The sequence below is a fragment of the Channa argus genome, chromosome 8, assembly GCF_033026475.1.
Source record: "Channa argus isolate prfri chromosome 8, Channa argus male v1.0, whole genome shotgun sequence".
Classification (NCBI taxonomy): domain Eukaryota; kingdom Metazoa; phylum Chordata; class Actinopteri; order Anabantiformes; family Channidae; genus Channa; species Channa argus.
Window position 1 is genome coordinate 25965303 of NC_090204.1, and position 13388 is coordinate 25978690.

The 13388-nt window shown below is 40.3% G+C and overlaps 1 protein-coding gene across 5 annotated transcripts; it reads left to right on the forward strand.

Moving 5' to 3' along the window:
- The first annotated feature begins 8223 nt into the window (after window positions 1–8223).
- serpinb1 (serpin peptidase inhibitor, clade B (ovalbumin), member 1) lies at window positions 8224–12576 on the forward strand. Of its 5 annotated transcripts, none has more exons than XM_067514653.1 (7): window positions 8224–8435; window positions 9590–9772; window positions 10429–10566; window positions 10653–10770; window positions 10882–11024; window positions 11130–11297; window positions 11943–12576. In XM_067514653.1, exons 2-7 carry the CDS (start codon window positions 9611–9613, stop codon window positions 12348–12350), a joined length of 1137 nt encoding a protein of 378 aa, XP_067370754.1. In that variant the 5' UTR covers window positions 8224–8435; window positions 9590–9610; the 3' UTR covers window positions 12351–12576. The 5 variants fall into 5 exon arrangements, with proteins under 5 accessions (XP_067370754.1, XP_067370753.1, XP_067370752.1 ...); XM_067514652.1 differs by having other exon boundaries at window positions 8224–8422; XM_067514651.1 differs by having other exon boundaries at window positions 8225–8427.
- Window positions 12577–13388: the final 812 nt, after the last annotated feature.

Sequence of the window (13388 nt, forward strand, 5' to 3'; positions counted from 1 at the left end):
AGCCAAAGACGGCCACGGATAAGCACCACAGTGACGGGGAGAGGGGGGGGGGTGGGAGTGTTTGGAAGGAGGGTGGGGTGGTCTGTTCTGGGACCCGGTGAAGGAAGTGCTCCAGAGAATGTGGCTTGTTATAATGGAACGAGTGGAATGTCAGTGCCAAGTAGAGGGATGATAGACTGAAGAGAGGGAGTTGGAGCGGGGGAAGTTAGGGAAGGAAAATTACAGATTGGGGTTTTAAAAATTGTTTTTTTCCTTGTTTTAACATTTCCTCAATCATTGTGGGATTAATGTACAGGGTTGACTAACGCAGTCTATGATAGGAAGACCCAATGAAATTATCTTGTTAAATGAAACTTTTCTTTTCATGTTTATCAGCCTTTCACCAAATTGTCTCATTAGCATCTGTTTTATTTAGCACGGTCACCTGTTCTCCTGACCTTTCCATTAGTGCGCTCAGTCTTTAGTATTCAGTCCTGACACTGAATCCGCATTCAGTCTTCTGTCACCCTCCTGTCCCCCTGAATCCAGTGTCTGTGCTAATTGGCTACACTGGTGCCTTATGCTGTAGGGTTTAAGAGTGCTTTAAATCAGTCCAAAGTGTCGCCCTAAGCCAAATGTTTGTATTACACTTGTGCTATATTTAACCTACACTTGATTAGATTATCTTGGGACAATAGTGGTCTTTGCTACAGGAAGTATGACAACACAGAAGTGTCACACTCTGGGTGTACCCCTGTCTATGTTGTAGATCATGTGTGTATTTCACAGCATAACTCACCATCAGTATTATAAACATGATCGCAGCGAGACAAGTTGGACTGCTCAAAGCTGCAGCCTCCACAAATGCCTGAAACTCAGAGTGAGACCACCAGAACAATGATGAAACCTTTATCTGTGAAGCCAAGAGCCTAAGCACACAGGATGCTGGGTAAATTTGAATTTGATGCCGGTAACACATCTCCAAAAAGTGTGGACAGTGTCATCTAAAGACAGGAAACTTTGTGCAATGCTAATTGGTTCATTGCCAACAGTTCAGTATGATTGGTTATAAATTGAACATTTCAGAGAGAGAGATAGTTAATGCAGTTTGTTGCTGGATCCACAAATAAGTTAGAAAAGGGTGCTTTTTTTTGCATTACACAACATTTCTATTACGTAGCCTCTGTCCAGTCCATGTTCAGTTCTATTAGAATTAATTCAACTTTATTTATAAAGTGCCAATTCACAAAGAAATAATCTCAAGACTAATATGTTGCTAGCATTAAATTCAAAATGGGAAAATATATTTCAAAGTTGCTGTTTCAACATTCAATGTTTTGTCTTTTTTTTATTTACCCTCAAAAACAGCTTTCAAATTATTTTCAAATCATTGAATCCTCTTCGTATTTTGTACATTGACAGTGATGCAGGAGTTAACTGGTAAACAGCTGCTCTCTGACCTGACCATCTAACACCTCTTCACCCGCCACAGTCTGATTTTAAACTGGGTCATTCAAGTCTGCTGTTACCATATGTCGAGAAAACATCTGTTATTCACTTAAAATATAACCCATGACACACCTCTCTGGCAAAGAAAAAAATGAACTGAAACAAAATAATATTTTTAAATAGATTTTCTTAAAAGTTGTCAAACGTGTACGATTATCTGTATTATACTTCAGTAGATTTTTTTATTAAACATTTGCATTACCCTAACCCACATTCTATGCATTTGTTTTAGACAACATATTCAAATATATGAAAAATGTCTATTTATATGCGCAATAATGTAAAGCATTAAAACAAGCAATTGAAGACAGATTAATTTACACAAATGACTCATATTTTTGACATTTAAGGGAAAGTGCTGTGGTTCACGGCCAGGTCAGTTTTAGGAGGTGCGTTTACTTTGAGGTACTTTCAGGTCAGTTTACTGTGTAAACCGGCATCAATGCAGTAGTTTTAAAGACATCGCTGCGTGAGTTCTGTAAAGAACAAAATAAAAAACACACACTGCGGAGGCTGACGAGACCAACTGTGACCAACTTGACATGGATTTCCAGGGGGGTGGGAGGTTTTTAATCTTACCTGGAATCTCAATCAGGAGGGCAGAATCCTTGATGATCTCTGATAAGGTCACAGCTGTGGGGACACACAATGAAGATGGCATGTGCCTCCAGAGGCTTCGTTCCTCGACTGATGGTCTAGAGGACACTCGTGTTTGCCTTGACCTAAAGTGCATTCATGGAGGATTGGTAATGGTTGTTACAGTAAAAATGACATGAGCTCATGTCTACAAACCTGCAGCTCATTTATAGTTCTGCTGCCCAGTTACAGTCAAGTGATAATGCAGTGGTAAATAAATTGAGTAAAGCGGTAAAAAACTTTAACAGAACCTATCCCAGAGTTTCCTGGAGCAACATATGTTCATCCAGTACAACAGTTGCTAGACTGCAAGTTTATTTATCAAATACTGACCTGCAATGCCTGGCATGACATTATTGAGTGATAAAGAACCCACTAATGCTTGATCGTAAAGTAGTGTGTATTCCCTTTTTTGGTAACTTTATATGTACTGCATATTTTTACTCATGGGTTTTCTTGTGTATTTTGGCTTCAACTACTTTTATGCTGCACAGAGCATCGTCTGGCTAAACTGTCAGTCATACAGCAAAAACTACAGTATTATGTCCACCTAACAAATATCAGAGGTGGTAGGCTTAAATAAGAGAAGTTCCTCTCTGTGCAGTGCAGGAAAGTTCAACAGTTGTACTGCATTAGACAGCATGGGTTTTGGCAAATTGTACCTAATAAATTGTACCTAATTTAAAAAAGAGATGTTTTAAATATGTTGTCGTATTTACATAGTATTTTAGAAGCTTCCTCCCATGCTCTAAATGATAGAAAATGGAAACTCTACACAGGTGAAAGACTTCAAATTATGGTTACTATGACTGTAGACAGACTAATGTATGTAATTCTCATTCATATCTTTATTTTGTGGTCACAGTGTGAAAAACACTCATGTCCTGCTTAAATGTGTGTTGTAGTGCTCTTCATGTATGCCTTGTCTGGTGTACTGTCTCCTAATGAGACACTTCAGTCTGTATTATTGCTTGCCAAAACTTACATGACAACTTGGAAATTTTCTAAATGCTGAGTTCAGGACAATATAAACATCCTGCTGCAGGATAGTACAGACATTTAATTTACCCTGGAGCTGAACTGAAAATGACGCTCAGCTTTGCACAAGACACCTTCTGTAGCATCAACATCACATTTACATGTAGCTAATTTGGTACATAAGAACTTGCGCTCAAGAAAATCTCTTTGACAGATGTGTAAGTGCTTAGCTAAGGGAGATCTGAGGAATGCAGAAATGACCGATACACACTGTTCATCTTCTGGTGGTTCAAATTAGGCTGATGGATTCCTCCAGAATCTGTATCCAATGTGTAGCACCTTATTTAATTGCATGTAAGCAGAATATTAACTATAGAGTCATGCGTTAAGATAGGCTCAGTATTGTGATCATCAGCCAAACACGGTATCAGTCATTAGTCATGAGCTATTCTCCAGTACAGCATCTTTTTAGTCAGATACAGTGAAGCACATGTTTCCTGTGTGGAGATATAGACGCTACACTTGCGAATGTGCATGTTCATTTAACAAAACAGGGATGAATTAAAACACAAGTATCATGCAACTCTGTAACATTTACTAAAGGGCTTAATTTCCTTATTATAGCAGCAGAAAGTAGACTGACAACTTCTAACAAACCAATTGCACTACCAGCCTAGCACCACATGGCAGACAAACAAAAATAGCAACCTTAACCCCCACATAGGTTGTTTGCCCCTACCCTCTCATGCCACACCATTTGTTGAAATGGTGCCCCCTCTGGGGGAGGCAGGTGTCAAACTGTGACAGGCACGAAAATGACAGTTATCTCCACTTATGATGGCACCAAATGTCACAGGGTTTTGCCCTAAACACCCAAAAATGTGCAAATAAAACTGTGTGAATGTAGATGTCATTGTCAGGTTAGGGTTACTGTGGGTACTAAATAAACCTGGTCATAAACCTGGTCATTTGTTCTCATGGTCATCTCATCATCTCATGTTTTCATAACCTATGCGACCTTTTACAGCAAAGCAACAGTTGTTTCACACCGGCCCTCATCCTCCTGCTGTCAAACTTCCGTGTGTCCTTAAACTGGGTATTCTCTCCAGCCGCTACACATCTCCCCATGGTAATATTTTTATGTTGGTCACTTATGGGTGCTTGAACAAACCACTTATGTTTTATATTTTACAGGAGGACAGTGTCCTGGGGAAGAAAGTTAAACATCCAGTAGCTGAAGTGACACTTTATATATGTGAGGGAATTGTGTGTCCCAACATTTTGATTTTAGTTTTCCACCTCCTAGTGTCCAGAAGCTGTGTGTCTGGACAGTACATGAATGTGCTTGTGTCTCTTTAGGGTCGTTGGTCCATAGTTACGCTGTGTGTGTATTAACATAGGATTGCATGGAGTGAATTACTTAAGTGGTGGAAAACAATTACTTCTCATAAGGAATCACAAAACATCACCTGTTTCAAGCACGGATTTGGCTCATTTTCCCTAACTTACCAAAACACAATATTTCTTAAAAATCTGAAAGTTGGAAAAGGTATAATTTTTAAATTGTTACTATACTTTTCACTGCTAAATAATGAATTTGATTCATTATACTGTACTTATAATAGTCAGTAATTTTAATCTAAGGGGTTATATGTATGCGTAGGATAGTGATATCATCACAGCTCTTTCCTGATTGGTCAAACTAATCTCCCCTGCTCTGAGACTGATATAGATCTTCATGTTAAGATAAAAGAGAAAATGTAGGTTCTATCCAGGAGTTCTATTGTGGATGGGTTAGTGTCTCAATGTTTTCCCTGCTGTGGCCTCTTGGTTCGTGGCAGCCGCAGCCCAGCAAGCTGGTCTTAGGGGATACAGGTTTTTTTTTGTTTTGTAATTTATTTTCCAAGAGAACGAGATCACTTAAGCTGTGGCCCCCGAGAGTTTATAACTGTTTAACTGTGGGTCTGAGGCATTACTAGAGTGATCCACATGTGCTTTCTAAAGGACAAAGGTAAAGTGAGGTAAACAGCCTTAAATACCCCCTCACACACACACCCATGTTTGTCACCGGACGCTTTTATGCGACTTTATACCTCAAAACATTTAATCTCATAAAGAACTCAAATAACGATAAGATTTATGATGAGACAGATACTGAGCCAACAAGGCCTCTCTCTCCACATGTTGAACATACTGAACCAAGAAGTGTGTCACCCATCGAATTGTAGGTCACAGTCTGTTATCCTGGAGAAAACAAGGGTTGCCATCCCAACAAGTTCACAACATTAGTTGTTATCGCTCTCAGTGACAGCAAATAAGTCTTTAGTTATTCCTGAATCTGTGCAGTAGCATACCCCATTGGGTTTAAAGGTATGTAATTCAAGTTGTAATTCAAGTATTGTGCTATAGTAGTTGCTTCAAATGTACAAGGAGCCCTTTAAGAAATCAATGTATGTGACTTCAAGGAGCTTTGCCAAGTCTTAGGGAACAAATACTTCGGACAGAAACAGGAGCTTATTATGTAAAATCACACACAGTATCAAATGTTTAGTTTTTGTTATGTATTGGGTACAGGGTAACTACTCCTAACTACACCTGGATGCAACAATATACAAGGCTGTTCTTGAAATAGTGTAATATTAGAACTGAACACACGCACACACGTTTGGCTTTCCCCACTTGTTGTGCACATGTGGAGGTGTCAGAGATGATGACCAATTTTCAGGGACAGGCTTGTAAGAATAAACTAGTTCTCAGTTGTTGGATGTTTCAGAGTTAGTGTGGCAGGTTTAGAATAATTTGATTTATTCATGTCTGGACTGAAAATGGGACTATAATTCACCCTCTAGTGGAAGAGTGGTTGACTGGTTGACTCAATGTTTGCATGTGCAGTGATGATGTTCAATTCATATGAAGGTTTTGGGTCACATCAGCTGTCAAGGCCCCGATAATAAGAGTTAAAGGAAAATAAGGATTTTATAAAAAATAACTTTATTCTCAGATTTTTTTACTTACTTTATTCATGCAAAGTGGTTTAACACTAATGACATGTACAGTTTAACCAGTTTAGTTAAATACAAAAGGGGTTAAACACAGGTACAAGTTTTGGCATTTTTGCCAAACCTCAAACCTGAGTTCCTGCTCAGAAGTCAGACTGTGGCGCAGGAAGGTAGAGCGGTTGTCCACCAATCTCACAGTTGTTGGTTCAATCCCCGGCTCCTCCGGTCACATGTCGAAGTGTCCTTGAGCAAGACACTGAACCCCAACTTAGTTGCTCCTGGTGAGTGTTGGCCAGCTGCAGAGCAGCTCCCCCACCAGTGTATGAATGTGTGTGTGATTGTGAGTGTGAATGGGTGAATAAGAAGCAGTGTAAAGCGCTTTGAGTGCCAATAGGTAGAAAAGCGCTATATAAGTGCAGACCATTTACCATTTAACTCAGGTAAGAGACACAAAATTACCACAATCAGACAAAATGGCAACCATAAACCACACAAAATGAACACAAGAGATGCAAGCACAATAAATATATGCAGAATGATGACAATCAGTTAGAAAATGAACAAAAGAGACAGATTACCACAAGAGATGAAAAATTGCTACAATTGTAAAAATACCAACAACAGATTTTAAAAAATTGACCACAGGCACAATAATAGACACAAAATGACCACAACAGTTTTTAAAATAACAGAACATGCACACAATGACCACAAAGTTACCACTAATGATGCAAATGCATTTATTTTATGTCTTTGGTCAGGAGGTTCTGGACAGGAGCAGTGGGTGAAGGTCCTTTTGTCTCATAATCGGTTCGTTATCATACTGTCACCAAAAAATAAATAAAAATTAACAACTCTGGTATGAGGAAGAAAGACTGAAGTCCATAGGGGGACAAGCTATAGGATGGTGGTTATGTAATAAAGCTATGAGTCAAATGTTTTTTATGCCTCATTGGTTTTCAAAGCCCTGCTAGGGCCTCAGAGATGGGTGGAGACAAGATATAATCTCCACTGAGTAAATCACACAGACGCACCTTCTACACAGTGTCTCCACAGAGTGACCTTTGCTCTGTCTGTTCACGGTTTTTAAAAAGAAACTCCTGTTAGGCCTTAATGAGAAATCTGCAACTGCAGATAAATAGAAAATATCAATACACAGAGAGGAAACATTAGAGCTTGAGTTGAGCTTTAGTTTAGAATTTTAAGGTGATGGTGAATTACCTGTTTTGCATAATTCCATTGGTAGCTTAAGCTGTTCAACTATTAAATGATTAAAAGATAAAAAGCACAAATGAGGTTTCACTTGACTCAGATTTGTGAGAAAACACCCAGCAGGGTTAAGTAAAGCAGACACAAAATTTCTTTTGTTTATTGGACCTGAGGACAGTAAAGTAAACTTGACTTATACTTCTCACCCACTGCAGTGTAAGATCCAACAGTACTGCTGTCTGTGGAAACCTCAGCATCCCATTTAAGTTTGACCAAATAATTTTTTGAGATAAGTTACAGTTTCTTGATTCTGCAAACTGCTGTTGTGAATTTACTGTCCCTTTATAACATTTTCTTTCTCATTTGCCTGATTTCACTTTTCATGAGTTTGTTTATTATTTGAGATTTTTTTTCGTTTGTTTCCAAAAGTATGAGGCATGGATGGATCCCCGTTAGCTTACCGTGATAGGTCACATGTACAGTCCCCTACAAAAGATGTAACTTGACAGAAGCCCTGTCCTCAGCATACACACACACACACACACACACACACACACACACGTGTTGGGGTCTCACCTGTAGGACACTGACCTATTATAATATTTGACGGTTTCTTGGAAAATAAATTTTAAAAGATCAAGTTTTCTCCAACAGACAGACGTAACCTGTGAAATGCAAAATGAATAATAAAGGAGATGATAAATAAACAGAATAAACAGTGAGTGTGTGAGTGTTCAGACATGGCTGAGTGTGGGGCTCTGCTGGGTTTGGACCCATGCTTTGTAGGATCTGCTTCTATCCACGCACGATTTGTTTGGACAGAAACATAAAAACAGAAACTGTTCCAGTTCTGATGCCCCTGCTCGTTTTGAACGTTGTCACTTCCTGTCTTTTATTACAATAACTGCGTGTGTTTGTGTCAGCAGCCGGTGACTTATCGCGCAGTCACGCGTCCCTCCCACCAACACGGTGTGTGTTCTCTATAAACGAGCATTGAGGACTCCATCCAGCCTGACCTGGACTTTCCCTAGATTCCACCTTTTCCTTTGTTTTTCCAAACGCAGAGTGTGAGCGGGCAAAGCGTGTCTGGGGCTCTGCACGAGGACAGTCGGGTAACGTAAGCGTGTACCGACAGACACATCGGTTTGGTTCTTGTTTGTGCACAGTTGAAATTATGGCTCTTTATTTTGGGTAGATCTCAGCCTCAGTGTTTCCTGCTGCTGTGACGGACTCGTACAAATGTTAACGCAGATTTTGTTGTGAAATGACCCGGAAAAGGTGCAATGTTCGGGGACAGACGGTTTCTAATTTAATGTGTGGGTGGACATTTTTCAGACAAGTAAAGTCCAGACCCAAACTGGGACATTGTTATTACATCATAGTCCACTGGGAGTCCCCCAGGGCTCGTTAACTCCCTGGTTCCCAACCCGCGGTCCGCGCCCTATCGGGGGTGCGCAGGAGGAGGGACGTCGGTCTAGAGCTTTTCAGCCCAGGAGTTTGGTGAGGAGCAGCTCGGTATTAGAACATCAAGTGTGTGATAGGCCCACCCGTGTCACATAACGCAGGCCACACGGGGACCTACAGGTTTTTAGAAGTAACTTAATGAAAAGGTCACCTGACAGTCTTTGCTGTCTTCTGATAATCGGGAGCGCACAGACCTGCCAATCCGCAGTCACAGCAGCTAGCTCAGTATTTGTTAATAGAAAAGGTATTTCCTCTCTTTCATTTGTCTGTGCTGCTAGTTCTATTTGATACTGTTTCTGTTGCATTCAGGGACACTACAGAGTGTAGGTCATCTGTGTTTTAGAAATTACCTGTCCTTTTCCTGACTTACAAGTTAAATTTAAAATTTGATGTTTACGAATGTATTTACTGTCAATAATTGTGTTTAAATTTTGCTTATTAAGTTTGTTTTCATCATTAAAATAACTCATCTCCATCAGTGAAGACATTCAAACCAATGCATGTGTGTAAACAACTGCACTTTATTAGGTGGTCTAAATAGTGCTTGGCTGGTGGATTTTAATTGTGGGCCAAAAAGGTGGGGGGATGAGATTTTGGGAGCCACTGCCCTGTGTACATCGATTTGGCATGAGTTTTACGCCAGATCCCTTCCTGCCGCAATCCTCCCATTTGTCCGCGCTTGGGCTGGGCCACACCTGGTGGGGTGGAATTCTAGCCCACAGCCTTCTGCATCCCAACCCAATGCTCTGCCACTGAACCAACAGTCCCTGTGTATGCTTTGGAATTTTTTCTAAAATGTTTTTTGCTCCTTGCAGGTGAACCACACACTTTCAGTCATGGCCGTCAGCTCAAACACAAGTTTTTCCTTGGACCTGTTCAACATTCTAAGCCAAATACAACCCTCTGGGAACATCTTCTTCTCTCCGCTGAGCATCTGTTCATCCCTGGCCATGGTTTACTTGGGAGCTAAAGGAGACACTGCTGCTCAGATGGCAAAGGTCAGCAGCACACTCTGTCTCTGTCGATGGTCTGCTAATTTGGCTTAATGTTGCTTCACACTCACTCACTCACACACACAAAGTGCTCACAACACCCACAGGGAACAACTTGGGGTTTAGTGTCTTGCTCAAGGACACTTGGAGGGACCAGGAGTTAAACTACTGGCTCTGTGGTCCGTGGATGACTGCCTTACCAACTGAGTTATTACATGCACCTTCTCCATCAATATTCATCCCTGCTCAGCTTCCAAGCTGCTTTCATGCACTAAAACATATGACTCAGTTTGGCTGGTTTTAGTATCACTGCCAGCATCTTGCGAGGCCTGAAGTGAAATACCCTTAGCCCAGGTGTGCATGCAGACTAAAAGGTGTGGTCTGGGAGCAGCATGGAATAAATGTAATGACAGCTGTACTTTGACCTCAACAAAGGAACAAGGTATGTGCTGTTTGCTAAAGCAGAAGATTGTAAAACTGCCATTGACAGAGGCTCCAGTTTATCAAAAAGGCTGAAGTATCGTGATACAGTAAATGTACTTACTTACCATCTCATGGTTTCACATGAAGTTATTGTGAAAAATTTAAAGTAACTAGATGTTCAAGTTTCTTTTTCATACTTATTTTCTAAATTTTCTATCCCACTCCAAAATTCTACACAGGCCCTGTCGTTCAGTGAAGGTTGTGCCATCCACACAGACTTCCAGAAGCTAAACGCTGACATCAACTCACCATCTGTATCATACACACTCAAACTAGCCAATCGTCTTTATGGAGAAAACACTGCCAACTTCCTCCAGGTAAGTTTTCACTCATCACAAAAAATGCTTTGACAGGATGAGTAACTTTTTAGGGCTGCCCTGATGAGATTTCTGCCCTTCTGAAGTCTTTTCTCAAAGGCACACAAAAATACTACCAGGCAGACCTGAAGACTGTTGATTTCATTGGGGCTCCGGAGGCAAGCAGAGTGGAGATCAACAGTTGGGTTGAACAGCAGACAGAAAGTGAGCATTTAGAGCCTAAATGGAGACAAAGTGAAGCCCTAGAGGTACAGCAACAGTCAGTCCACAGTGTCCTTTGTAAATTAGTGTTCACTGGTTGCCGTTTTCTTTCAGATAAGATTAAAGATCTTCTGAAGTCGGGAACTGTCACACCAATGACGAGATTGGCTCTGGTTAATGCCATTTATTTCAAAGGAAACTGGCTTAACCGCTTTGATGAAGCAAATACCAAAGAGATGCCCTTTAAAGTGAACAAGGTGAAAACTAAGCTCAAGTTGAAAAAACGGAAATCTTTGTTTAGCTTGAGAAGATATGGAGCTAATCTTTAAACTTGAACAAACTGTCTGTCTTGTGTGTGTCAGAATGAGACCAAGCAAGTCCAGATGATGTTCCTTATGAAGAAGCTGCCTTACAACTACATCCCTGACCATGGCCTGCAGATCCTGGAGTTGCCATATGTGGATGAGGAGCTCAGCATGTTCATCCTGTTGCCTGAGGAGGCCACAGATGGCTCTGACCCTCTGCTGAAGGTACACAACCTAGAACCTCCAAAAAAAGGTTTTCCTGGCGCACTTTGATTCCTTCTTTGAGTTTACAAGCTGAGGGCCAATCCATATGTTTGTAACAAAGAGTCACGCTGAATATAGCATCAGCATAGTATACAACAGCGGCGTGATGGTGACACGGGTGATGTAATCCCTGGTTTCTCTAATAGTCTTCTAAGAAGTCACATCCTGGTTAGCCTCCATTCCATCAGTGTCAGTACTTTTAGTGCATTTCTGTCGTTGTTCTTTGTTTCTTTAATTAGTCCAAGGCAAATCACCAACCACTAAAACACAAGATATTAGAAGTGGAAAGCTTAAAGTTAAACAGTTTTTAGCCAATGAAGATCTGCAGCTCACATGAAACAACTAAAGGTGCAGAAGAGCATTATCGTAACATGCATAAACCATTTGCTCTTGCAAAAACAGAGCATCCCCATAAGTAATAACGTACATAATTATAATAACTTTCTGCATTTTTCTAACATTCTTTTACATTTAATTTAAGATGAACCACTACATTGAAAACATTAGTGAAGCAGCTCAATTGATCATAACTGAATTTGACAGACACCTCCTGAGATGATGCTTAAGATGAGCTGATAAGTATATGATGTATGTGATCTGTTTCAGCTGGAGAAGGAGCTAACTCAGGAAAGGCTGGATGAATGGATCAATAGAGAAAACATGGATATCCATTCAGAAGTTCACATACACCTGCCAAGGTTCAAGCTGGAGGAGGACTACGAGCTCAATGAGCCCCTGGCTAAACTGGGCATGACAGATGTATTCTGTGGAGCAAAGGCCGACCTTTCAGGCATGAATGGCCAAAAAGGGCTCTTCCTGTCTACAGTGGCCCACAAGGCATTTGTGGAGGTTAATGAAGAGGGCACGGAGGCAGCTGCAGCCACAGCTGGCATGATAGCTTTCTGTATGCTGAGGGAGGAGCACTTCACTGCAGACCACCCCTTCCTCTTCTTCATCAGGCATAATAAGACCAAGTCCATCCTCTTCCTCGGCAGGTTCTCGTCTCCCCAGTAGACAGAACCAAGAGGATGTGGGGCCACTGCAAAAAAAAAAACAAACAAAAAACATGTTAAAGCTCTTGAAAAAAGAATGCTTTATTTGTGTTATTTTTATAATTAAAGAATGTTTGTGCAATGAAATCATAGATTTAGCTATTTAAATTTATTGAAGAGCTCTGATTATTTTGATTCAGCCAGTAGGTTGTTGGTTTGCTACTAATAAAGCTAAATTTAAAATTCAACTGCCACTATATTTTGACTGATTAAACAACTGATTTTGGTTTATTGTGGAATATGTAGTTTTTAAACATACCATTGTCATTAGGACTATTTTCACAGTATGTGTTTGTTTCATACGGTTTGTTACTGTATATTTATTTAATGCACCAGTAGAAAACAAAAATGTGGAAGTTAAACACTGACACTGCCCATATAAACTTCAGATACGGCATTCAAGAGAATGTCATGAGCAGTAGACCCAGACATTAGCAGTGTCACAGACTGAGGTGAATCAGAGTGACCCCTATGAACTTTTGGTAAAAAGTGGAAAACCAAAAATCTCACAAAACAAAAATTTTTGCTTCTAACAACAAATAATAATCTAATATAAAATACACAAATTCTCCACTTCCCTGACTGCTGGATTTGCTGGATTATTAAAACGGGTGGGCTAAATATACAAACTCACTACTGTGCAGGAATTTACCTAACATGTACACCACTCCAATTATTTACCCAAGGTAAAGCACAAAACTACACGTGCTGTACTTTATTTGTACATTCATTCATGTATTTATTTAATAGCCCAAAAATCACAAATCACGCGTCTACTTTAAAGGCCTTGTGTAGGCCCCAACAGCGCCCCCCTCTGTCCTCATTCCTTTGTGTCGGGGGCAGAAGTCTACATTGATAGTGGAGTTTCATATTCTGCCGAGCTTGACACGGCGGCAGTCACCAGTTAAACTAGTCACTAACATCTGAAACACCGGTCGAATAGTCTAAAAAATAATAAGTTACGCTTTAAAATAAAATAAAACATTAATTCAAACGCTGT